Raw genomic sequence first — 26,729 nt, 5'->3', positions numbered from 1 at the left:
CTTATTTGTCTGATCTTTTCCCCTCCCTCCCTTCCACCATGGTTTCTGGTGAAACAGTTGCAGTAGACCAGCAAAACACAAAAAAGTAAGATTTGTTTAAGGCTTCTTATCTGTTTACAGTACTACACACAGGTCCAGCTGTTTAGATATCTGAATCTGTAATGTGCAGAGCGAGGTTTGGGTACTAATTTCTTGTGTTTGGATAAGTGATAAGTCTGTTAAAAAATTGTGGAGCACACCTTCTGAAAACATAATATAAACGCAGCGGACCCCATGCAAGACAGTGTTGTGGTGTTTTCCCTTAAAGATTCTTAATCTGGTTCAAAATTCATCCTCAGAACTCTTTAGCTTGATGGACTGCTAGGGATACATCCCTGGAACTGAATTAGAAATTTAGTAGCAGAACATATTTACTAGCAAGACACCTTGCAAATGCTAAGAATATGTCATGTTTCCAAATTTCTTGTAGCTGCCACCATAAACAAATACGTACATTACTCATATTGCTCCCTGAGCACAGTAATCTGCCCTTTAACGGCCTGTAAAAATGACACTGTCATATGGCTCTGGGAAGGTCAGGTCTGATTTAAATTGTTGATGAATTACTAGCTAATTCAGCATGACAACATTAAAATGAAAAGTGGTGGACATTGTAGTTAAAATCCTAATGATGACAGTAATGTACAAACTAGTGAAGAAGACAAAATGTTTTTCCTCTTCACTTCATGTTGATGTTTAAGGTTTAAAATGTATTGATTACTAGCTATTCCCATCACCCCACCCCCAAAAAGTATATGTGGCTGTAGTATAATTGCTGATTGATGTGATTGTTCATCTTGTTTGATGATCTGTCAAACATGGTGGCATCAAACTGGAAAGACAGGTTTTGTAGAAATAACTAATAAATTTAAAGTAGAACAGAAAGCAATTAACGTCTTATAAACTACACCCACTGAGATAAGCATTGCAATTACAAATTCCATTATTTCCCCCAGTCCGTTTTATGTTGAATACTGGGTTTTATTGCCAAATACCTGACAGCCAGATTGGAAATAAGCCACAACTGTCAAAGTATAACAGCTCTGACTATTTGAATCTGTTACATTGTGATGTTTCTCATGAAAATTTAATGACGAGCGTGTATTCGGAGAGGTTCTGTGCATAAGAGGAATGGATAGAATTTAATTACCCTTATTAAAAATAAGAGAGAGAAGCTCTTTGCTTACTCCACCCTATTAGTATGCAAGATAGATTATCTTTGTTGTGTGCTTGTTTATATGAGAAAGGGGCCTCTAGAGTGTTCTTTGTGAGCCAAGAAGGAAATGGAAAGGTCATGCAAATGCATTAGAGTAGTACTTCAGCATGGCACAAGTCAAACCTTATCAGCAATTCCCAAGGTAAAGGCTTCACATCTTATAATTTGTTATCTAATGTAGGTTTCTTTGGTAAGAGCCTATAGCAAATGGCCTAACATTGTTAGCCTTTAACACTTCCTGCTTATTGGCAGAGATAAAAAGACATTCACACTTGCAGAAGATTAGTGACTACCACTCTCCGGTAGCAATATTTATGTGCATTCACATTGTCAGTGATTAAATAGCCTTGGAGAGAAGGAAGTCACCAGGGAATGCAGAGATTTGTCAAGTATCAAGGATATCCCTCCAAGTTTTTCAGATGCCTCCGAAAGCTTTGCTGCAACTTTGTGAAAAGATCACACCATTTCATGGCAAAGCAAGTAATGTGTTTGACATTGGACAATTTGTAGTCAATTATTTTTATTCCTTAAAGAATTGCATGTCAATACCAGCCAAGCAAGATGTTTAATAACAAAGGATGCATTATACAGCAGTTATTGGTCTTTTTTCTTTCTATTGGTGGGTTATCTTGAAGCAAAATAAGAAATGGCTGTACTGCTTTTTTAAAAAATCACTGAAGCCTTTATATTGTTATAAGAATTTTAAGGTTATATATATATTCATAACTGTATATATAAACCACATGTCTGAAACCCCACAGAAAAGGTCCTGAATAAATTGACCTCAAACGTTTCTCTGCAAGGTCAAAGTGGGAAACCTCCCCACTGTCTCTTTCCTCACAAATCCCATCCTCACAAATCCTGTCTTAAGGGCACCTTCAAGATATGAACAGAGTGTGAGCCTGTCACCTGTGACCTAGATTCAGGAATTAAGTAGTTATAATAACAAAAGAGTGGCTAAAACCCAGATAATGCAATCAGGTAACTTGCTAGACAGGAGATAAACAACACACTCAGATTTCTGTTGTAGACCGCCTTTTCTGTGATGTAGGTATAATGTATCTGAGGGGTGGTCTTAGGCTACAAACCTTCTGTGATGTATGTATGATGTTTCTGGGGGTGGTCTTGGACTCCAGGGTGGGCAATTTAAAATGTCTATATAAGGGCTTGCACACATGGCTCTGGGTCCTCTTCCTCTCTCCTATGTGTAAGGGGGCACCCTGTTGCAACAGCTTTAATAAAGATCAGGCTTACTAGCTGCTTTGCTTCTCAATATTCTCTGGTTGGTCTTTGTTAATTTCTCCTACCAATAGAGAACCTACAAAAGGACTTTATATAGACTCTTGGGTACCCCATAAGGGAAAAAGAGAAGCCCCCCCCTCATAACAATAAGCAATAAAAAAACCCAAAACACCATACATGTCTGAACATTTTTGTTATGGATCTATGCTTATTCTGATCATACCTGTTTAATCAGATATGGATCCAAATAGCCACCTAAGAGAGGCTTCCATGTACCTGAGTGAGATTTGAATTTGTACCTCTGGGTCAGCAATCCTGACTCTTCCAAAAGATCCCAGCTTGGGAAGATGTGGTTTGCTTAAACTATGCTGGTTGATAATACGCCAGGATCAAATAGTTTTCTCCAACTGTAGACAAAATTGGTTGTATTAAACAGTGTTGCTCAATACAGTGGTACCTTGGTTGTCAAACCTAATCCGTTCCGGGAGTCCGTTTGACTCCCGAAACAGTTCGAAAACCAAGGCACAGCTTCCGATTAGCTGCAGGAGCTTCCTGCACTCAATTGGAAGCCGCACTGGATGTTCAGCTTCCGAAAAACGTTCACAAACCGAAACACTCCTGGGTTTGCGGCGTTTGGGAGCCGATTTGTTCGGGAGCCAAGTTGTTGGACAACCAAGGTACCAATGTAGATGGAAGCTTTTCGTCAGTGTATCTTTTAGTGATACCCACCTCCCTCCTTTGCCGCATCTGTTCTAGAAAGGCTCCAGATTCAGAGGATTATAGAGTGCAGGGAGGATGGGGAGAAATTGCAAACACACACACAACCAAAAAAACTTTCCAACTCCTTTCCACTGATGGAAGCCTTAACTCTTGGCTGTGTGACAACAATGGATGCAACCCAGTATGTTTGGAACACAGATTTAGCAATGTAGCTGTGATAGGAAATGTTTTATAAACCTGATGTTTATCTCTTTTTCAGAGGATCAAATTCCTCGTGGTTTCCCCACCATTGATATGGGCCCACAACTAAAGGTGGTTGAACGCACTAGAACGGCCACCATGTTATGTGCAGCCAGTGGCAATCCTGATCCTGAAATAACTTGGTTCAAAGATTTTTTACCCGTGGACACGAGCAACAACAATGGACGTATCAAACAATTACGATCAGGTAAGGTCTTGTTACTGTTTGCACTAATGCCCAAAATTATACTCTCTCTTATTTTACGTTCCTTTTTAATTATTTTTATTTTATTTTATAGGTTATGATTTCTTCTTCTCTTCTTCTTTTTTATGTTGTCGAGCGTGTTGTCCATGTCTGTGTTATCGTCATAGCCTGTTTCCAGAGTCTATTTGTTTGTGTGTCTTGCAGCTTCTGTTTACTCCACAACGCTCACTTGCTGTGACTGTAGTTTTGATATTTTCAGTTTATTCACTGCGTTTTGGCAGTATTTGACAGATCCATTCTCTCTATCCCTATCTATATTATTATTATTTTATTTTTAAAAAGTTATTTCAACATTGGACTTCAGAATATGCAAGGAGTACCAATGGTTATACCCATCAAACCCAATCTATTTTTCTTTATTTGACAATTAAAATATTCTATAACAATTGTGTTTTGTGAGTTCTTTTCAACCTTTTGAATCCACCAAAGATTAGACAGTTTGGACACATCTTCCTTTTCTCTCACTAGTACATGGTTCACTCTACTTTTCTCATGTGCACTATCTTAACATCCTCCCTGACCCCAAAGCAAGCAAGCCAACCAAGAATAATAATCTCAAATCAATGGGTTAGCCTGTGAAGGGAGAGATTTTTACTGGCTGAGATTTATTTTCTGGTGCATTTAGCCACAGTAGTGTGCATAAACCCAAAGCTTTGTCAATATTAGCGTGTCCAGATCTACAGAAGCCTGTATTTGAAGTAGAGTCCGGCTTTCGCTGCTCTTTCTCCAACGACTCCTTTCAACTCCACCTGATGGTCTTCGCAGCTTCATAATAAGATAACTCTAAATTATTTACTAAATGTAAAGCTTATTCCCATATTAACATACTACAAAAGGGTGGGATATATAATTAGCAGTCTACTTCGGCTGTGATAGTGATCTTCCTGCGGAATCAAGTTGTCTAGCCATATATCTTCCCAGAACTTTCAGCCTTTTTGACCTGTCCTGTGATGTTAAGCCGTCTTGTTAACCAACTGCTAATGCTTGTTGTCAGCAGAACTGTGTAGATTAAGCTTCTGTTAATGTAAAACTAGAAGTCAATTTTCAGTTGTGACGTAGATGATTTAGTATATAAAGCTTTAACTTGAAAACTTTTGTACCAAATTATAAGGAATATAATAATATTTTTATGCTGTCTTTCTTCTCTCCGTATTTTAATCTCCAGAATCTATTGGTAAGTGCTTAGTTCTGAAGCGCACTTCACCCCCCCACTAATTTTCATATGCAGAATACTATGATTATGGTATTATGATGATGATGATGATGATGATTACTCTTAAAATGCATGGCATGCATTTTACTAACAGACAGTGTAGCCACCGGACCTTTGTAGGGGCACACACACAACCCTTCACAGAAATGTTGTCGTATCAGTCCTAGTAACTCTCAAGTTAGAAGGAGCAATACACAAGTATCACCTAGTTGTAGTGCAGTATATGACAAGTGAGTCCAACATAATCAGTATTTATTTCCAGATAGCCTCTCTCTCTCTCTTTCTCTCTATTATATATATATATATTTTCATATACTATATATATATATTTCTCACTTTAATAGTTATCCAGTATCTCTTCCTAAACTATGTATTAAATATAGTGTTGTAAAGGTTTTCTTTTAGGATTTCAGGCCTATGCAATATATATATTTTAACCCTATATAACCAAACACCTAATCTCTTGTAAGAATGATCTGCCTTGCCACTTCCCCCCGAAAATAATGGCTTTGCCCAGTTTGGTACACTGCTATTTTGTTTTTTATAATCTAAGAATTGTACCTAAAAGTATATATTCCTGTTTTTACAGTATAGAAATTCAAGTTTCTTTTAAGACCTTATTTAATTCTGTAACTCTAATTTGATTCTTCTTCCAAAGCCCTAGCCTCTTTCTTCTCGTACTAATGCTTCTTCTTTCTAATCTTATTTGCATTCATATTATCCACCCAGGTGGTACACCAATAAGAGGTAAGAGTGCTGAACTAACGTTCACAGAATGATCTTATTCTTTCTGTCCTTTCATACCTTCCATTATATCCATTTTTAAAAAAACAAACAAATGCATTACAGAAATGTCCTTCATCCTTATTTCTTCCTATTGAGTTATGATCAGTGACTTCCATCTTGTGGTTTTGTTTTTTCCCCCACCATCCTTTTCACTTTTCATTGGGGGGAAAAAAAGTTGTGTTTATTCATTCATTCATTCATTCATTCATTCATTCATTCTTTTCTTCTTTTTATTTCAAAAAAGATTCGTTACTTTGTGATATGCTTCAAAGAAAGCATATCCGGGTCTTCAGGCCACACAACCCAGTCACAGCGTACCATTTGTCCCTCTATTCCTTTTTTTCTTCTTCTTTTTCTACCTTTTTTCTTTTCTCTTTTTTTCCCCTTTTTTTCTTTCTTTTTTTTTGGTCCAACTGGAGCAAAAAAAAAAAGATCATTTTTTTTCTTCCTTAGCTGTTCTTGTTTTGGACCAAGCCAAGATGGTCTGGAGAACAGTTGCAGACATGCAGACGACAACATGGAATATCTACTTTTTAACTTTGTCTTTCAAGGGGGTTTATTTTATTTTTAATTTTTGTTCAATTATATATTTTTCTTTTAACTTTAATAAAGTAAAGTAAAACAACAAGAAAAAACCCACCACATTCTTCTCCCTAATAAATTACAGCAACTATATATATATTTTTTCTTCTTGGATTTACCCATCTCTGGATTTTTGGATCCTTCTGATCTTCAGGCTTTGGAAATGGGAAGGTTGATGACTCAGTATTCTTGGTGATAAAATGTGGTATTGCTGGTTTTTAATCATTTTATATTAAAAAAACAACTGCTCATGTCTTTTGTAATTCTTGTTTTGTTTTTTTCTTGGGTTTTGTGACACCACACTGCTAATCCCAGCCGTGGATTTTGATGGGTGTCTTAGGGCTGACATCCCGGTGGTCCTCAGCAGTGATTGGTTGCTTCTTCCTTGTTGGCTTGGCCCCTGCTTTTTAACATTTTTTTTGCCTCCTAATTCAACTGCTCTTGTTTTTCAGCAAATGCACTAAAAAGATTGTAAGTTGTGGCGAAATGTCTTTCTTTTTCTTACCAATCTGCATGTCTTTAAGGGAGTTTTGTTTCTTTAAAGGAATATTTTGATTACTATAAATGACTAATTTGTTTCTTTTTTCACTTTAAGCAGCCCTTTTTTTGTACTCGCTGCACATTTTTGGCCTTCTTCAGCGGAAGACTTTCTTGAAACCCATCTTCTCCCTTTTTCCCCCTTCTTTTTTCTTCTTTTTGCCGAGTGCCACCTTTTGTATTATTACTTTTGCTGCACAAATAAATAAATAAAAAATAATCTAATCCGCTAAACAGTGACAACCCTATGACCTAATATCCTATGCTTTGTTTTAAAGCCATATTTCCTTGAAGCAGTCTCACCCATCTCCATTTTAATAGTCTAGGAGAAAACAGTATATTGTGCTAGAAAATATGTTTGCGAAATGCAGATTGTTTTCCTGTGCTAGTATTGATGGTGTGAAAAAAATAATCTCTTTGTTTTTTTCATCACATCATAATTATTTTTTTTGTCTGTGCCACTGTAGCGAGAAAATGAACCGACGTTGCGTGGACCTCCGCATACAGGGCTTTTCATTATTATTAAGCGGTGTGTCGTTGGGAGCTGAAAAACCCTTCATTGACAGTCTCTTTGGCAATGTATTTTATATCCTTACAGGTGCCCTGCAAATCGAATTGAGCGAAGAATCTGACCAAGGCAAATATGAGTGTGTTGCAACCAACAGTGCAGGGACACGGTATTCTGCCCCTGCCAATCTATATGTCAGAGGTAGGAATGATAAACCCGGGTATCTACCCTTCAGTCAGGCGCAAGGGGCGTTAAGTTACTCTCGGGGTCTATGCCATAACTACAGTAATAAGCAAAGTATCTGGGCAAAGGGGTGGGGGGGAAGTAAAATAAACATTGGGGGGAAAAGGCTTAGAGTATGAATTTGACGAAGGGAGGAATATGAATAAAGGCACCTTTGAGTCCAATCCACCCCTGTGGACTTAAGGTTTGTAAGTATGCTTCCGTTTTTACATCTTGACTTCTACTTTTTCCTGCATTGACGATTGACCTGAGTGTTGCATTTATTTTTGGGTTTTCCTCTTCTCCTTTCTTTGGTTTATAATTCCTAATGTGATTGCTTGCTGTGCAACTAATTTAGCTCTAATTGAAACTCAGGGGTGCTGAGGTGTGTTGTACCCACATGACCTCTGCTTCTGAGCTGAAAAGGAAAAGTTCTTAGCTTGGAAATTCTCGCCGAAGAGGACAGTGGTGTGGCCTGCCTTCTCTGTTTCTTTAAGCTTAGTTTCGTAGAGCTATAAATATATATATACATACTTTCTCTTAAATTGAAGTTTTATCAGTAATACGTAATCCCTGGCACTGCTGTAATGAACTGGCTGTTCTTTGTATTTTTCAAAAGGGGGAGGGGTCCCGAGAGATTTGTCTTTTTTGATGGATATGAATTGGGAGGATAAATTCATAAAAAGTATATTCTTGTAAGAGTAACAGGCATGATTGCTTTTTAAACCTATGGAAGCTCTTAGTTTTGTATATTTAAAGTGCCTCCTTTCTGGCACAGTTTCCAGGGTCTGGCTCTGAAATGAGAGCACCCCTTTTCTATATAATTTATACAAATAATCCCATTTCCCTGGAAAAAGAAAGGGTGGTTTGGAATGAGAAGGGGAGGGGGAAAAGATGAGGGAAGATTTCGGTTCATACAGCTGTTAGCTCATTACTTTGGTGTGGGGAACGCTGTACAAAACTTTTATAATATATATTTATGATTTAGCTTTCTGACTAGAAAGGGTTCGGAGGTTATTTTGGCCTCCTTAGGAAGCTATCTGGTCCTTTTCTTTTCAAAGTAGTGTTTCTTGCATGAGGCATGTGTGCCGTTACGACTTGAAGGAGTTCCCCTTTCCCCACTCAAATGATGCTAGTTCCTAATACCGCGATAGCTGCGCGAAATTGCTTACGGTCAGAGCTGAGGTAGTAAGGTTTGATTAGAACGAGTAAAAGTTGTTCAAGTAGCAGTTGAAAGCCTTGATATGGCCTTTTTACTCTCTCTGTGTTTCCCTTGTTTTTCTCCTTTCCTCATTTCATTGTGTTCTGCATCAAACCCCCTACATCCCTCAGAGCTGCGAGAAGGTTGGTGTGTTTTTTACTTTTTTACCCACCTTACAAAACTATTAATTAAACCAATAACAAAGAATACAAATGAAATGAATGTAGCTGCATTGTGGCCTTTTTATTTTTAAGTTGATGTTATGTTTAAGCAGAGAATGCCCCGGTCATGGCTTCTAATGTGTGCTGGTATCGTTGTGCATGTAGACAGAGGGAGAGAGGCTGGGTGCATGACAAGCCAGTAACATGCTTAACACTTCAAGGAGTTGTCAATCTGGTCAGTGTTCCTGCTTCTGCTTCTTTTTATCTTCTTTTCCTTCTTCAATTTTATTTCCCTTTGATTTCCGTTGTTAATGCCTGCTGATACGGGAATGAGTTCCAGCAGATGCTCCTTTAAGCAGCCCAAGCATGAAGACTAATATTTCTCCTAAGTTTTTTTTCCTTTTTCCGTTTTCTTTCAGTAGTACAAATTCTGCATTGCCCCTCACTTGCTTTGTGTGACCTCGGTTGATTGGCTGCTGAAGGCATGTTTCGCTCTTTGTTCTCCCTATGCCAGTCCCATTCACTCACGAGGCCATCACCGTAAGCCCCTATCAAATCTCTAGAAATTTATCTCAATTCAGTGCAAAGGGTAATGAAATGATCGCTTTGTATTCGTAGTCCCTTAATCCAGCGAAAGTTTGTCGCTCTTAAATCACACTTGTTGGCGTATAGCGCTAAGCCATTCCCCACCCCCTGCCATTAACTTCAGTGGACGGATTTAATGACCACTAACCTACCTCCCATTGATTTCAATGGGGCGTGATTATGACTAACATTCTCCGGCCGGGACCGTAGCCATTTATTTACGAATCGGTTTGTTTATTTCGCTGAATCAAAGACATCCTTGTTTTGAAGGGCCACGTAAAGCACAGCCTATTGTGTGCAATGAAAGCACAGGCATCTGTTGCCTCTTGCTCTACACATGCACACAGAAAATATTTGAAGCAGAAACACTGATCTGTTATTGCCTGGTAATTTTCTCAGTGTTGTGTTTTCTTAAATATTAACTACTCTGTTAATGCAATGCCCTGCTGCTAAATAGTTTAGATATCACTGTCCCTCATTTTGTACACGTAGAGCTGCTTTTAGTAGTATTATTAATCCTAGCAGCTTATATTGCTTCCCCCTCTGTGTGAACGCCATGGAACCCGGAATGTTTTAATGTTCTTCTCCTTCCCTGCCACCGTATACTTGCTTCATAATAATCCCAGGCTTAAACAAATATCCTCCTATTCCCTCTCCTACCCTCTTAATATCCCTGTTTCTTTTAAACTATCTTGCCTTCACATTTTTTTAAAAAACCTATTCTCTATCCCAATATGTTTCCTTCCCCTTTCCTTTTAATTGTTTTTGTTTCCCTATACAAATTCTCTCTCTCCTATCATTCCTCCCTAAGCATGATTCCCTATAGACTCTTGTCATTTGCTTGCCTGCATGACCAAAACCAGTACTCATACTGGCTTTGCCTTGTTTCTTCTCCTGTGACTATATATATATCTATATATATCCCATGTCTGTTTCAGTGTTAGTGTGAGGTCTTGAGGCTGCATCCACTTTTTGAGTCTGACAGCAAATCAGAATTGCATTTTTCCGTGTACCGTAGGTGATGTGTTTCAGGGCTGTGATGTGACAATGTGTTGCAGCACATTTCTTCACATCAGCTGGAAGTGTGCAGCGTTGAAGTTGGTTTTGATACTCAACTCAAGCATGCTGTCGACTCTCCAGTTTTCTTCTGTGCATATATATGTATACATATGCATACAGAATATACATGCATATATATGTGTGTGTATGTGTGTGTATCTTTTGCATGGTGTTTGGTGTATTGTTAGTATATAGTTAGTTAATTGTGAGGCCCTACTAGGTCTGGGGTGGGGGGAAGCGTTGTATGAATGTGGTTAAAGATATTGATGAATAAATGTAAACAAATATGTACAGACAATATACCTGTCTGGTCTATATTTTATTTTCGGCAAATAAAAGTAGCAATTAATCATTGAAAGTGTATCTATAAATGCATGTAATCTTGTGTGCAAGATCTATGTTCCCCATTTTTGTATGGGTTATTAGCTTTATGTGTGTTTTATTCCAGTTCGTCGGGTCCCACCAAGGTTCTCGATCCCACCCACCAACCATGAAATTATGCCCGGAGGGAGTGTTAACATCACCTGTGTTGCTGTGGGGTCTCCAATGCCATATGTGAAATGGATGCTGGGAGCAGAAGATCTTACCCCGGAAGATGACATGCCAATAGGAAGGAATGTCCTGGAGCTTAATGACGTCAGGCAATCTGCAAATTACACTTGTGTTGCCATGTCTACTCTTGGTGTTATAGAAGCAATAGCACAGATAACTGTCAAAGGTAAGGGGCATACAATCTGCTTCAAAAAAACAACAACAGATAAATCTTTACCATGGCAACACAAATTTTCTGCATATGAACCAAAAGTCCCCAAGCCTCTGATGCCGCTTGCCATTTTAGAGCAATGTCAATTTTCTCCTTCGCAAATGTTTAGTTAAATTATTGTCGCAACAAAATGCTTTTCCCATAATATTTTGTTTTTGTTTTCGACAGTACTTGAATAAAACAGCGTTCTGTTTTGAATTGTATGTGTCCCTTCACCAAATCGCATTGCTATACTTTTAAAGAAAAACTAGTCATGGTGCTGTGGTGTAATTTCCTGCCAATTGAATAAATTGTCTTTTATTTTCTTGCAGCCTTACCCAAACCTCCAGGAACTCCTGTTGTAACAGAAAGCACAGCAACAAGCATTACTTTGACTTGGGATTCTGGAAACCCCGAGCCAGTGTCTTATTACATAATCCAACATAAACCTAAAAACTCTGAGGAACTCTATAAGGAAATTGATGGAGTCGCCACAACTCGATACAGCGTCGCCGGTTTGAGTCCTTATTCCGAGTATGAGTTCAGAGTTGTTGCTGTCAACAACATTGGGCGGGGGCCACCCAGTGAACCGGTTTCAACGCGGACCTCGGAGCAAGCACCGTCTAGCGCACCACGCAATGTACAAGCCCGTATGTTGAGCTCAACCACAATACTGGTGCAGTGGGAAGAGCCCGAGGAACCCAACGGACAAATACAAGGCTACAGAGTTTATTACACCATGGACCCCTCCCAACATGTCAACAGCTGGTTGAAACACAATGTGGCCGACAGCCATATAACCACCATTGGGAATCTAATACCACAGAAAACTTACTCTGTGAAAGTTCTTGCTTTTACCTCCGTTGGTGATGGGCCTCTTTCTAGTGACATTCAAGTCATCACGCAGACAGGAGGTAAGAGGAAAACTCTAGAAAGTTCTCAGCGGTACGGCTGGGGTGGGAGGGTTGGTATCTGACTTTTCTAAGCAATAAAGTCAAAGGTAAATATAGATGAACCCAGTCAAGGTGTTTAAAAAGCATATTCTAAATCCAGATGGCTAAGCTGTGAGTTGGATTGGGGATCTATGTTTTTTGACTTTACCATGAAGTTTATTCAGTAATGAATAGTTTTGACATTTTTGTGTATTGTACTCACCTTTAACAGTTCTTATGCCATGAACAGCCTCTCTGAAACTTTGTTTGTTTGCTGTTTCCATTGGCATGTTAATCATGTAGTTATATATTGTTGAAATTTTCTCAAGTTCCTTCAGAAGCTCCAGTTCCATATTCTGCTTTTGTAATGATAAATGACCTCACAGGACAAATATTTAATGAAAAATGAAAGTTCCGCACTGAATATAACTTCCTTGGAATATAACATCCCTGCCCTGTTAAAATAAAAATAAAAATTGAAAAACTACTTGAAATCCAGCACATCCTACTTATGTACTCATGCGTGTCAGGGATATACATACACACACACACACACACACATATATATATATATATATATGCTTTCGTAGATTTTCACGGGTACAGGAATGCAGGTTTTGGTGTCTTCGGGTGTCTTCCCGTGTAAGAGTTGGGGTGTCTAGGCGACGTTTCGACGAGGTCTCACTCGTCATCTTCAGGCTGGTGCTTTCGGCTTCTTGTTACTGGAACAGAGCAGGATCTCAGTGTTTGAGTTCCTATAAATACTGTTGAGGGGGTGTGGTGTATAGCCTCCAACGTTCTGGGCAGAGAGGAAGTTCCCAGGTTAGTGTGCCTTTTCTTCTTTTGTTCATTAATTACTTGAGGGATATCTTGAGTGATTTCTTGAGTGATATTCTGAGTACCACTTAGGAGGGTCATTAGGTGTGGATTAGTTGCTAAAGCTTTCGTGTCTTGACCTCTTGAGCTTGTGAAGAGTTTTTCTGAGAAGATGGCTGTACTGCAAATAGTTGTGCTCTGGCTTGGCTTCGTGTATAGGGGCGAGCTGTGGTTTTGTGCCCTGTGCCAGCCAGATCTGTGTAGGGATTGCAGGGGGGTGCAGCATCCGGAGGTGCCACTATGGTTTGGCTACTGGATGGTGTCTGTAATTTATCTGTGGAGAGGGTCTGGGTTTGGGTCTGGTGTGGTTGATTGGAGATGGCGTTCTGTGTGCCTCTGGTTCTGGTGTCGGTTTTTGTGGGGAGGGCTAATTTCCAGATGTCTGGCAGGCGGGACGTGTCGTCACGCTTGTTCATGTTGTGAGGGTGTTTCTCTATCTCGATGGCTTCCATGATTATTCTCTTGTGGTGATGTTCCATGTTAAAGAGCAATTTGGAATCTGCAAAATTAATTTCGTGTCCTGTTTCTTTCATGTGTTGGTAAAGAGAGGAAGTTTTTTCTTCTTTTTTGACGGCATTCTTGTGTTCTGCGATACGTGCATTTATTCGTCTGTTTGTTTGTCCAATGTACGTGGCTGGGCAGACTTTGCAGGGTATTTCATAGACCCCTTGGTTTTCTAACTGGATTTTATCTTTGGGGTTTCTGAGGATATTGGCTATTTTTTGGTTGGTGCAAAAGGCTGTTTTGATATTGTGTTTATGGAGGATTTTGCTAATTTTATCTGTAGTGCCCTTGATATAAGGAAGGAGGGCCATGCCATTGTTTTCTTCTGTGTCTTGGTTTTTGGGGGGTGTTTCTTTTTGGATTAGCTTCGTAACCCTGTTTTGCTGGTATCCGTTGGCGATTAACACATTTGACCTCGTCGAAACGTCGCCTAGACACCCCAACTCTTACACGGGAAGACACCCGAAGACACCAAAACCTGCATTCCTGTACCCGTGAAAATCTACGAAAGCAAATATCTCACCTCTACGGGGAGGAAACCTTCCAGCTGACAAGAACCTACGAGAAACTAGAAATCCGAAGAGCCACCATCTTATGTGATCTCTTGTTCCTACGCAACTGCCGAGACAACAACTTAATTCCCACATGCTTCCAACTTAAATTCCACTCTAAAACCCCAGCTACCGAAAGGATCCTGAAACGAACTGAACTATCCCTAATCAGAAACGAACTACATAAGAAAAGATACCTACTAAACCAAACCAACAAAGATCTGCTCACTCTTCACCTCAAACTCTGTAACAAAATCCACCCTGCACTCTGGGACAAATGCAAACAACTAGCCGTTTGGAGAGCTGAAACTGAGTCCTCTCACAAGACAGACACACACACCAACAAACTCCACAAACTAGAGAAACGCCAGAAGCCCAGCCACCCTCCACAACAACCCATGAAACAAACAGTACATAACATATCAGACAGGATCCTCACCTCAACTGAAACCAAAGTACTCTCCAAAGGTTTCAACTTTGCAGTCGCCCCGAGACGCATCCCCACGGAAAACATCATATGCGGAGTCGAAGCTAGCCTAACCAAAATCAACCCAGATGAAGCCAATAAAATCAGACTTGAAGTCACCAACATCCTCTGCTCCAGCAAACCACCCAGAAGCAATTTACACAAAGAAGAACGGAAAGCACTCACCAACCTGAGGAAAGACAACAACATAATCATTCTCCCAGCAGACAAAGGTAATGCCACTGTTGTGATGAACACATCGGACTACCAAGCAAAACTATCAAATCTACTCCAAGACCCTACCTACCAACCTATAAAAACAGATCCCACCACCTATCTGGAAAAAACCACCAAATCCAAAATAAAAGCCTCTCCTATCAGTGAAGAAATCCAGCTAAGAATCATCCCCAGAGAAAAATCATCCAGATGCCCCAAACTCTACGGTCTCCCCAAGATACACAAAGAAGGAACACCACTCAGACCAATAGTCAGCTCCATAGGCTCACCTCTACAAAATCTCGCTAAATTTCTCGCTAAGCAACTTCAGCCCTATGCAGAATCTATCGCTTCACACGTTACAAACTCCTTCCAGTTCATAGAAACAATAAAGAAGCAAAACCTACATCCCGATGACCTACTTGTGAGCTTCGATGTTGTATCTCTCTTCACACAAGTGCCCATTAATGAAGCCTTGACAGCCATTCAAAACAAATACAATCCCCCCGAATACATCCTGGACCTGACCAACCACTGCCTAACCAACACGTACTTCATCCACAATGGACAAAGATACAAACAGATAGAAGGAGCACCTATGGGATCACCCCTCTCTCCGGTCATCGCAAATCTGTACATGGAACACTTTGAAACCAATGCTTTAGACAAGTCAGAACACAAACCCAAACTTTGGCTCAGATATGTTGACGACACCTTTGTAATTTGGCCACACGGGAAGGAAAAACTAGATAGCTTCCTCACACATCTCAACAGCCTACACCCCAAAATACAATTCACTATGGAAATAGAAGCCAACAACCAACTTCCCTTCCTTGACGTCCTAATCTACAAAAAACCTGATGGCTCCCTAGGACACACTATCTACCGGAAAAAAACACACACCAACCGCTACTTACATGCACAATCACACCACCACCCTGCACAAATAAACTCCGTAGCCAAGACTCTCATCTCCAGAACCAAACGCCTGGCTGACAAAGACCACTTGACAACTGAGTTACAGAATCTCTCAAATGTGTTAATCGCCAACGGATACCAGCAAAACAGGGTTACGAAGCTAATCCAAAAAGAAACACCCCCCAAAAACCAAGACACAGAAGAAAACAATGGCATGGCCCTCCTTCCTTATATCAAGGGCACTACAGATAAAATTAGCAAAATCCTCCATAAACACAATATCAAAACAGCCTTTTGCACCAACCAAAAAATAGCCAATATCCTCAGAAACCCCAAAGATAAAATCCAGTTAGAAAACCAAGGGGTCTATGAAATACCCTGCAAAGTCTGCCCAGCCACGTACATTGGACAAACAAACAGACGAATAAATGCACGTATCGCAGAACACAAGAATGCCGTCAAAAAAGAAGAAAAAACTTCCTCTCTTTACCAACACATGAAAGAAACAGGACACGAAATTAATTTTGCAGATTCCAAATTGCTCTTTAACATGGAACATCACCACAAGAGAATAATCATGGAAGCCATCGAGATAGAGAAACACCCTCACAACATGAACAAGCGTGACGACACGTCCCGCCTGCCAGACATCTGGAAATTAGCCCTCCCCACAAAAACCGACACCAGAACCAGAGGCACACAGAACGCCATCTCCAATCAACCACACCAGACCCAAACCCAGACCCTCTCCACAGATAAATTACAGACACCATCCAGTAGCCAAACCATAGTGGCACCTCCGGATGCTGCACCCCCCTGCAATCCCTACACAGATCTGGCTGGCACAGGGCACAAAACCACAGCTCGCCCCTATACACGAAGCCAAGCCAGAGCACAACTATTTGCAGTACAGCCATCTTCTCAGAAAAACTCTTCACAAGCTCAAGAGGTCAAGACACGAAAGCTTTAGCAACTAATCCACACCTAATGACCCTCCTAAGTGGTACTCAGAATATCACTCAAGAAATCACTCAAGATATCCCTCAAGTAATTAATGAACAAAAGAAGAAAAGGCACACTAACCTGGGAACTTCCTCTCTGCCCAGAACGTTGGAGGCTATACACCACACCCCCTCAACAGTATTTATAGGAACTCAAACACTGAGATCCTGCTCTGTTCCAGTAACAAGAAGCCGAAAGCACCAGCCTGAAGATGACGAGTGAGACCTCGTCGAAACGTCGCCTAGACACCCCAACTCTTACACGGGAAGACACCCGAAGACACCAAAACCTGCATTCCTGTACCCGTGAAAATCTACGAAAGCATATATATATATATATATATGCTTTCGTATATATAAAATGCCCTGCCCTTACTGCCTGTCCAGTACAATCACAGCTCTCATGGGGAGACTAAACAAATTAAAAACATTTTTTTTTAAAGCAGCACATGAATCAAGTTTATAATAACAAAGTTATTACGGATAATAACTTTGTCAAGACCTCAGTACCCTTCATGGTTGAGTCAGTATTTGAATCTCCCTTTTTACCAGCAGAGTCCAGCACTGCATACTAGTCCTTGCAAAGTAACTGTTGATACACTGATATTTTGATTGTAAGCTATACAGAAATATAATTAGGGCTTAAAAAAAATATCCTTAACTTGGAGAGCACAGTTACACTTTTGACACAACACCACTACATCATGAAAACCCCAAGAGGGTGTCCCCTAGCCTCAGCCTTTAATTCAAACAGGAATCAGGCTTTCAAACTCCCAGCGAGTTAGGAAGGGGGGGCCATACTCACTTGGCATCTGGCACAGAGCCCCTTCCTTGCCTTAATGGTCCATACTTATAGGGACATAAGTATAAGTATAAGCTAGCTGTCTATTTCCAGGAATTGAATCAGTGCTGAATCCAGGAATTGGAAGCAGGCTCCAGCATACAGCCTAACTGCTCCCCAAACTCATAACAATACATTCCCTTCAAAGCTTCCATTTCAGCTCCAGCCAGTGTGACCCATGGTCAGGAATTATTATTATTTTATTGTTGTTGGGTTATATATATATATGGTGAAAAAAGCAATCACAAAAGAATAAAAAGTTGAAGGGGAAAGAACAGGGCACTGAAGGAGTTGCAAGGAGTTCCTCATCCCTACATAAACATAAATCAGTACTGGATTCAGATAAGAAATTATGGGTAGATTGAATAGAAAATTTACAAAACACACTTAAACTAGTAATGTAGAGCCATTAGGAGAGAGTTTTGCAAACAAACAAAAAAGTCTGCCAAATAAAAGGGCCGTTCTTTAGGGCAGGCATAGGCAAACTCTGCCCTCCAGGTGTTTTGAGACTACAATTCCCATCATCCCTGACCACTGGTCTTGTTAGCTAGGGATGATGGGAGTTGTAGTCCCAAAACATCTGGAGGACCAAGTTTGCCTATGCCTGCTCTAGTGCCCATCAGCACACAAAGCAAATATGGAAAGAGCAAGCCCTATGTTTGTTCATGGGGCAGGAGAGGGAGTAACTGGATCCTCTTTCCTCAATGATAGTCTTCTTTGTGACCAAGTACCTAGACCATGTGGGGGGCTGTGTGGTCTAAACCACTGAGCCTAGGGCTTGCCGATTGGAAGGTTGGCGGTTCGAATCCCCGCAACGGGGTGAGCTCCTGTTGCTCAGTCCTAGCTCCTGACAACCTAGCAATTTGAAAGCACGTCAAAGTGCAAGTAGATAAATAGGTACCGCTCCAGTGGGAAAGTAAATGGTTTCCGTATGCTGCTCTGGTTTTGCCAGAAGTGGCTTAGTCATGCTGGCCACATGACCCGGAAAAACTGTCTGCGGACAAACGCCGGCTCCCTTGGCCAGTAAAGAGAGATGAGCGCCGCAACCCCAGAGTCGTTCGCAACTGGACTTGACTGTCAGGGGTCCTTTACCTTTACCTTTTTTACCTATTTACTGAACTCCTTTCATATCACAAACTTTTAAAGAGACTGTCTGCTCCTTGAGATTGTGATTGAAATAGCCCATAGGATTTTGTTGTGTTTTACAGCGTTAAAGAGAAGCAGGGTTTTCCCTCTTCCCCCTAGCATAGTATCTAACAGTCATGTTTTCTCCTATCAGTGTCTAAGCAGTAAGCACAAACCTGCATTTACCTTTAGTCAAGAAACAGGCAGGCTCAGGGGATGGTTTATCTGGCTAGGACACAGAGAAGTTCATATTATTCCTGTTTGTCATGTATATAGAGTACTGTCATAACTCAAGTGGCTCTGCTGGATCAAAGCAATGTGCAGAAACATTTTGTCTGGTAAACAGTATGTTGACAGTGTAAAGAAAGGCTGCTCAAGCAACAGTATTAACTGCAATAAAGAACAGGACTATCTGGGTGATTAATTCCCAGCTGAGCAAACAGCGGAACAGAAAGTGACATGTTTGGAATGCATGTTTTGGAATGCTCTTGGGAAGGTGACGCTACTGGAAATGAAAGCTGGCTGCTTCCATTAGTGGGTCTTCAATAGAAACCTGGAAGCGGTGGTCTGCATGGAGTATATAATTGCAGGAAACAACTCTTAATTTTTCCCCGCTGCCCCCAGTAAATGTACTTACTGAATGTTGATATTGTGTCCTCCTGCATCAGTCCCAGGGCAGCCATTGAACTTCAAAGCTGAACCAGAATCCGAAACAAGCATACTCCTTTCTTGGACCCCTCCACGGTCTGACACAATCTCCAACTATGATCTTGTTTACAAAGATGGAGAGCATGGAGAAGAGGTAAGTGAACTAGCTTTATGCCTTTGAAACACCATTTACAGGCCTTGAAAGTTGATAGACAGGTAGTCAGCCTGGTGTTAGTTGAAGGTTACCCAGTTGCTTGTTTAGTCTGATGTACGCCCCATTCAATGCACATGGGATTGCAGCCTGAATGATCTTTTCTACAACCCTAAATGTGCTCTGATTCCAAATGTTCAAATTTATAATGTAAGGAGTAAAGACAGTGTCATGCAAACTGTTCTGTTTGTCTAACGGTAGCCCCTTCAAAAATCTTAACTATGGTTTGTCTAACTAAACTCTCTGCTGTATTTCCAAGACTATACTTCCATAAGTGGCCATCTTGATTTCTGTAACAAATACAGTGGAACCCTGGTTTTTGAACGTAATCCATTCCAGAAGACCGGTCGTCTTCCAATATGTTCAAAAGCTGAGGAGCAATGGGTGGTCGGCAAAATCCATTGAGAAAAAAAGAAAAACATGCAGTGGAAGCCATCCGACTTCCGAGATGCCTTTGAAAATGGAAGCAATTACTTCCAGGTTTTCAGCTTCCAACTTCCAAAATGTTCAGCTTCCAAGATTTTCGAAAACCGAGGTTCCACTGTACAAGTATAACTGTACAGATGCATATTTTACTGTTGGCTTTGAAACAGAAGTAAGATATTGGTAAAATAGTTTTTTCTTTTCTTTTCTAACGTCCTCTAGCCTCCATGGACTGATTGCTTAGACAGATGGGTGGGGCAATCTCTTTGTAGATTGCATTGAATTCAGGGTAGCGTGCAAAAGCAATATGTTCATTGGCCCACATGGTTTGATTTCCAGACTGTGCAGGCAGAAGAAGCATTTTCCTTTGCACCAATCAACTCCATTTGTGAGCTCCAATCGGGAGCTGATTCCAGAGGCTTGTATTTGGCACAGAATTTAATTCCAGCCCCAAATACAAACCCCAGTGGCAGTAGGAGTCGGCTCTGGTTGGTAGCCTCCGAGTGGAGCCAATTTGAGTGGTAGTTCTTCTTGCACCAAATTTAAAAGGCACAAAATGCAAGCCCTGTGTGCAAAGGAATAATAGGGAGCATACTTTAGGGCTCCTGATTCTTCCTTTGCAGTTGGCTGCTTTACCCAGCCCACATCTGATGGCATATGATGTCAGGTATAGGTTAGGTGGGTGTGCCTGCGAAACAAACATGTCTACAGGCCAAATGAGAATCACTACTTTAGCATGCGAAGCAGAGATTCCCTGTGCCTGATGTAGATCCACCAGCTTCACATGGAGAGGCACCAACCACTTACCAGTAAGGTACCATTCTAGAAAGTTAGGATTTAGCGTAATGAAGCTATTCCACATGCAATGGCTTGTGCCTGGAGCTGGAACCACACTGTGATGGCAGTGGTTGTGACCTGCTCCTTACGTTGGAATAGAGGTTTTGAGATTGAGTGTTAGAAATTCTTTAGAAGCAAAGACCCAAAGATCTAGATTTAAATTCATTTCCCCCTTTCCAACTTCCCCTTTAGCAGCGGATTTCCATTGATCCAGCTACAACTTACCACTTGCAAGGTCTAAAACCAAATAGTTTGTATTACTTCCGTCTGTCTGCACGCTCTCCACAAGGCCTCGGTGCTTCAACGGCAGAAATATCAGCTAGAACAATGCAGTCAAGTAGGTGTCTTTCTTTGATTACTTCATTTCTCTTCTTTATACTTGTTGACAAGCTAGTTGGCAAGTGAGTGAAATCCTATTATGTTTCAGTTATGGCTACATTGAGAAAATTTAACTAAAAACACGCAGGTCAATACACTTTGAAGAACTATAAGCATAGCATTTTCTTAGAAGAGTAACATGATACCCCCAACCCCTGTCACAAGACAAAGGGTGCATCCAGACATTGTTTATCATACAGTTATGAATCTGTGCAAGTCTAAGGTTCGCACACCCACCCCTTGACATTCCTCTAGTATAACCGAGGAAATTGAAAGCTTTCGTTTCTGTTTTAAATTACAGTGGTGCCCCGCAAGACGAAATTAATTCGTTCCGCAATTTTTGCCGTCTAGCGAATTTTCCGTCTTGCGAAGCACGGTTTAAACGGCTTAACAAAGTCGCAAGACGTTTTCGTCTTGCGAAGCAAGCCCATAGGGAAATTCGTCTTGCGAGGCAAATCACGGACGAAAAAACCTTTCGTCTAGCGAGTTTTTTGTCTTGCAAGGCATTCGTCTTGCGAGGTACCACTGTATACTATTGAACCTGGTTCAAGGCTCTTTACAGATTGGGTCTAGGATACATCAAGGATTGCCTAATTCCTTATATCCCTGCTTGATCACTGAGGTTTTCTGGGGAGTCGCCATTAGCGGCCTCCCGTGGCTTGGATGGACAACTCATATTTAGTATTGTGAGCCCAAATTTATGGAGCTCCCTTCCACCTGAGGTCAAAACAGGCCCCCTCCTTCCTGAACTTACAGCAGCTACTGGAGCCTTTTTTCTTCCAGCAAGTCATTTTAATTGAAGCTTAATTTTATAGTTTTAGCTGATTTCTTATTTTTATTTTGCACTGTATCTTTATAAAACAGTTAGAGACTATTGTAGTTAAGGGGTATATAAAACTGTTTAAATAAATAAATAAATAAATAACATTCAACCGGCGTTTTGTGTTGTGCCTAAATCCTAAACTGTGGTTGAGCTCTGTTGAAGCAAGCCAGCTTCAGGCCAAGCGTGATCAAGCTGGCTTGTTGCATCGAAACAACTGTTACGATTAAGCACAGCTTTCGGACCAAATTGCAAGCAGCAGTTAATCAAAAATAGAAACAAAAGTTTCTCATCTCCCTGTGGCCTCACAGAAGTGGGAGGGGAAACGCTTGCCAAGGCTTCTTCCCATACTGTAACCATGGTCGATAGTGAAATCTAGACACAGCCAATATGTTTTTGGAATCCTCAGAAGCAACTGAGACAAACAAAGGTGGACTGCTCATCTTTCGCTTTGAGTTTTAAAAGTTTTAAAATATGTTTAGAAAATGTATTTTTTTTAGGTCTCAGAGGGAGGAATTACAGGAAAATAAAAATCTTTTCTGTGTTGCTACCTGGGAAAGAGATACAAAAAGGACTTGAGGAGACAGGTTGAGATCAGTGGGACTTCTAAGTAATGCATGTGAAAGAGGTCAAGGTTCCTAATTTCCCCAAATATTTCAAATATAAAACTGGATTTTAAAAAAGTAATTTCTGTGTATACAACTGGAGGAAAATCTATTATTATTATTATTATTGTGTGGATAGGATTTGTACCCCAAAGAGATGAACGCGTTAAGATTTTGATGACATTTGCTTCTAAACTACTGTGGACATGCATTTTGGTTCTATTTTGAATGAATTTAACTTTTGGTTAAGTAAAGCAAATCATAAGATTTCATTAGAAATCTCCACACTGGTTTTGCTAAGGCAAACTTCTATATTAGCTGTTCGTGTATTGTGTGTGGCGGTGGGTTGGTGTTAGTTTGTATGTATTATGAAATCGCTGGTAGACTTTAATTCTTTGCTAGCCGAGGTTTCTCCAAGAGGAGCTAAAATATAAAAGAGAGACTGGACCTAGGGTAAGTACAAGTTGCAGTCAGAATCATCAGCCCTGTCACTTTTCCATGGTAGGTAAATCTTTGTCTCAGATTGGCATAATCCCCTTATTGATTCTGCATGTTTTACAGTGTTTTGGCTCCAATTGATGTTTGAAATAAATACTTTTGATTTGAACCTTAATTGTAGTACACTTGTTCCAGGCCACTGCAGTCATAAAAAAAGAAAAGATAAAGAAAAGTGGACTGGGGTGGGGAGAGAAACCTAGTGGTGCGTGATGGTTTTTATTTTATGTCTATTAGATGTGTTTGAGTTTCGAAATAGTTCTGATTCTTTTCTTCATGGCACTTCATATATAATTATATATATATATTAGATATAGATATCAATCGATCTATAAAACATAGTCTATAAAAGACTGGTGATAGATAGATAGATAGATAGATAGATAGATAGATAGATAGATAGATAGATGATAGATGATATAATGATCTATCTATCTATCTATCTATCATCTATCTATCTAAAACATAGTGTATAATAGACTGGCTATTTTGTCAGACATGCCAAAATATTTTTTTTAAAAAAAACAACTTGAAAAAATACAAATCAACCAGCAAGCATACAATATAAAAACTTAGGTGGTAGACACATAGAAGTATCATGTTTGATGTTTTTATTTCAAGAAGAATTTTTAATCACAGGTAGGTAACAATATATTGAGGCTCATTTTCATGTATTTCCCCCTACATCCCTTTCCACCTTTTAGTTCATTCATTTTCAGTTGGTTCACTTTTAATAAGCCAAGGCTCATAAGATTATCTAAAGTTTCTGTTTTTAAGTTTGCAATTTTTATTTGCCCTTGGTTTTTCCCTTCGTTATTTATTTTCTTTTTCCTTTTCCTTTTGTTCATTTCTTTTCTTTTCCTTCAACCACTTCTGTTCTTTCACACTCAAATCCTCCTTTAACCCACTACTGAAATTAGAGCCATCAGCTCCTCCTCAAGACATTAGTTGCAAGAGCCCCAGCTCCACTAGTATTTTGGTAAGTTGGCAGCCTCCGCCAGTGGAAAAACAGAACGGAATTATCACTTCCTACTCCATCAAGTACACTGGAATTGATGGAGAAGATGACAAGCCCCATGAAATTTTGGGAATTGCTCCGGACACGTCACAGTACCTTTTGGAACAGTTGGAAAAATGGACTGAATATCGGATTTCTGTGACAGCCCACACTGATGTTGGACCTGGCCCAGAGAGTGAATCTGTGTTGATCCGAACAGATGAAGATGGTATGTTTCATCCAACACGTCAGTTTGACTCTCTCTCTCAATCTGCTGTCTTTGTGTGGTCTAAGATTATTCCGTTTCCCCCCCTCTGCTCATCTTTTTTGACCCCTGATGAGTTTTACAAAATATTTTAAACACAAATGCTTGCATTTGCATTTGTTTTGTTTTTGCTTTGAAATATATGCGCAGAAGAATCACACTTTAAAGTTTTGCCCCTTGTAAGCGTGTATATTTTTCTTCTATTTGAAGATTCACCCCTCCTTTTCTTTCTTACTTTTTCGCTCTTCTGATTTTAACTCTTTCTTTAAGAGTACCCTTAAAGCATTTCTCTTTTGGAAAACTGATGCTGCTCCCTTTTTTAAAAAAATATTTTGGATGCTGACTCTCTTTCGTATCTGAACACTGAAGATTGCACCCCTTCCCGTTATCTTTTTTTCCCCTACTTAAAAATAAAAAATCAGAAAACAAGCAACATTTTAAAAGTCTTCTTGGTTTTTATTATTTTGATTACTAAATTACTTCTTTGTACTTCAATGCTTTGAGTCTCAAAGCATCTTCCTTGGCTTTTGTGCGTTTTTACATGTTTTTTCTATTTCTCTAATACTCTTTTTTCTTCCATTTTTGCATCAGTCATGGTTTTTGATCTTTTCACTGAAATGTAGAGCAGATTTGTTGGGTGTTTTCATTTGTATTCTTCGAGGAAGGATTAGTGGGTCTGCGCTTAAAAAAAAAAAAGAAAGAAAAAGAAAGAAAAAGACACTGGTTGTTTTGGACAAGTACCTGTAATTCTTCTTTTATCCACTGATGTGTTCCAGTTCCTAGTGGTCCTCCTCGCAAAGTCGAGGTAGAGGCTGTCAACTCTACAGCTGTTAAAGTGTTGTGGCGTTCACCAGTGCCCAATAAGCAGCATGGTCAAATCCGAGGGTACCAGGTGCATTATGTGAAAATGGAAAATGGAGAGCCCAGGGGGCAACCCATGCTGAAGGATATCATGTTGGCTGATGCACAGGTAATTAAACATACTCTGTTAATTCACGTAACAAAAAATAATAATGCTGTGCAGTGGTACCTCTGGTTACGTACTTAATTCATTCTGGAGGTCCATTCTTAACCTGAAACTGTTCTTAACCTGAAGCACCACTTTAGCTAATGGGGCCTCCCCCTGCCGCCGCACTGCCGGAGCACGATTTCTGTTCTCATCCTGAAGCAAAGTTCTTAACCTGAAGCACTATTTCTGGGTTAGCGGAGTCTGTAACCTGAAGCGTATGTAACCTGAAGCGTATGTAACTCGAGGTACCACTGTATTTAGTAGTGTAATTATGTCTTCTATTTTGAACTGCAAAATGGAATGCCTCCTTCCTGTTCCAATAGATTATTGCCACAGAGTGCCCTGAATATTTCACAAGCCAACAGTCATTCATAAAATTAATAGAATCATAGAGTTGGAAGGGACCCTGAGGCAGAGCTGTCAACTTTTCCCTTTTCTTGCGAGGAATCCTATTCGGAATAAGGGAATTTCCCTTAAAAAAAAGGGAAACGTTGACAGCTATGTCCTGAGGAGCATTTAATCCAATATGCAGGAATCAAACCTTCAGCCTTAGTGTTATCAGCCCCATGCTCTAAGCAACTGCGCTAGTCAGACCATGTGGATGGCACTGTGGTTTAAACCACTGGGCCTCTTGGGCTTCCTGATCAGAAGGTCAGCGGTTCAAATCCCCGTAACGGGGTGAGCTCCCATTGCTCTGTCCCAGCTCCTGCCAACCTAGCAGTTCGAAAGCATGCCAGTGCAGGTAGATAAATAGATAAATGTGGCAGGAAGGTAAACGGCCTTTCCGTGCGCTCTGGTTTCCATCACGGTGTCCCGTTGTGCCAGAAGCGCTTTAGTCATGCCAGACACATGACCTGGAAAGCTGTCTGTGGACAAATGCCGGCTCCCTCGGCCCTAAAGCGAGATGAGTGCCACAACCCCAGAGTCGCCTTTGACTGGACTTAACCGTCCAGGGGTCCTTTGCCTTTACTTTTACCTACCTCTGAAACTTATTCCTATAAATAAATCACCGTTCTGGATCTGCAGCAATCTGTATGAAGTAGTCAGTCGCACTGCAGTGGGGTGAAACCACCATTTCTAAAGATGTGCACCTGAAATGCAAAATTTGAACTTTCAGTCCTGCCTTTGTCTTTCTCTGTTAGGTCATTGGTACTATCAGAAGAGACAGTGCCAGTTCCCTGTTTGGCTTGGATAATAATAATAATAATAATAATAATAATAATAATAATAATAATAATTTTTATTTATATCCCGCCCTCCCCAGCCGAAGCTGGGCTCAGAGCGGCTAACATC

General features: G+C 40.3%; 1 protein-coding gene and 1 long non-coding RNA gene across 29 annotated transcripts in view; both read left to right on the top strand.

Annotated features, from left to right (window-relative positions):
• The window catches only part of PTPRD (protein tyrosine phosphatase receptor type D), a 1,185,728-nt gene that overhangs the window by 1,006,300 nt on the left and 152,699 nt on the right, over positions 1-26,729 (top strand). For 8 of the 28 annotated variants that reach the window (XM_081176033.1, XM_081176022.1, XM_081176024.1 and 5 more), the window contains 11 exons: positions 3,477-3,665; positions 4,888-4,896; positions 5,665-5,682; positions 7,439-7,549; positions 8,903-8,914; positions 11,025-11,294; positions 11,651-12,232; positions 19,417-19,550; positions 21,060-21,204; positions 24,086-24,391; positions 25,204-25,397. In XM_081176033.1, the coding sequence (XP_081032159.1) occupies positions 3,477-3,665; positions 4,888-4,896; positions 5,665-5,682; positions 7,439-7,549; positions 8,903-8,914; positions 11,025-11,294; positions 11,651-12,232; positions 19,417-19,550; positions 21,060-21,204; positions 24,086-24,391; positions 25,204-25,397 (1,970 nt within the window). The remainder of the gene's footprint in view (positions 1-3,476; positions 3,666-4,887; positions 4,897-5,664; positions 5,683-7,438; positions 7,550-8,902; positions 8,915-11,024; positions 11,295-11,650; positions 12,233-19,416; positions 19,551-21,059; positions 21,205-24,085; positions 24,392-25,203; positions 25,398-26,729) is intronic. The other 20 variants (XM_081176049.1, XM_081176032.1, XM_081176030.1 and 17 more) reach the window with 10 other exon arrangements.
• Positions 21,211-21,974, top strand: LOC308577053. The gene is made up of 2 exons (XR_014003391.1): positions 21,211-21,532; positions 21,765-21,974. It is a non-coding gene; the product is annotated as an uncharacterized lncRNA (long non-coding RNA).

This window comes from Podarcis bocagei, assembly GCF_964188305.1.
Source record: "Podarcis bocagei genome assembly, chromosome: 17".
NCBI lineage: Eukaryota > Metazoa > Chordata > Lepidosauria > Squamata > Lacertidae > Podarcis > Podarcis bocagei.
Note: the sequence above shows the minus strand (reverse complement) of the source record. Positions and strands in the feature narration are given on the sequence as shown.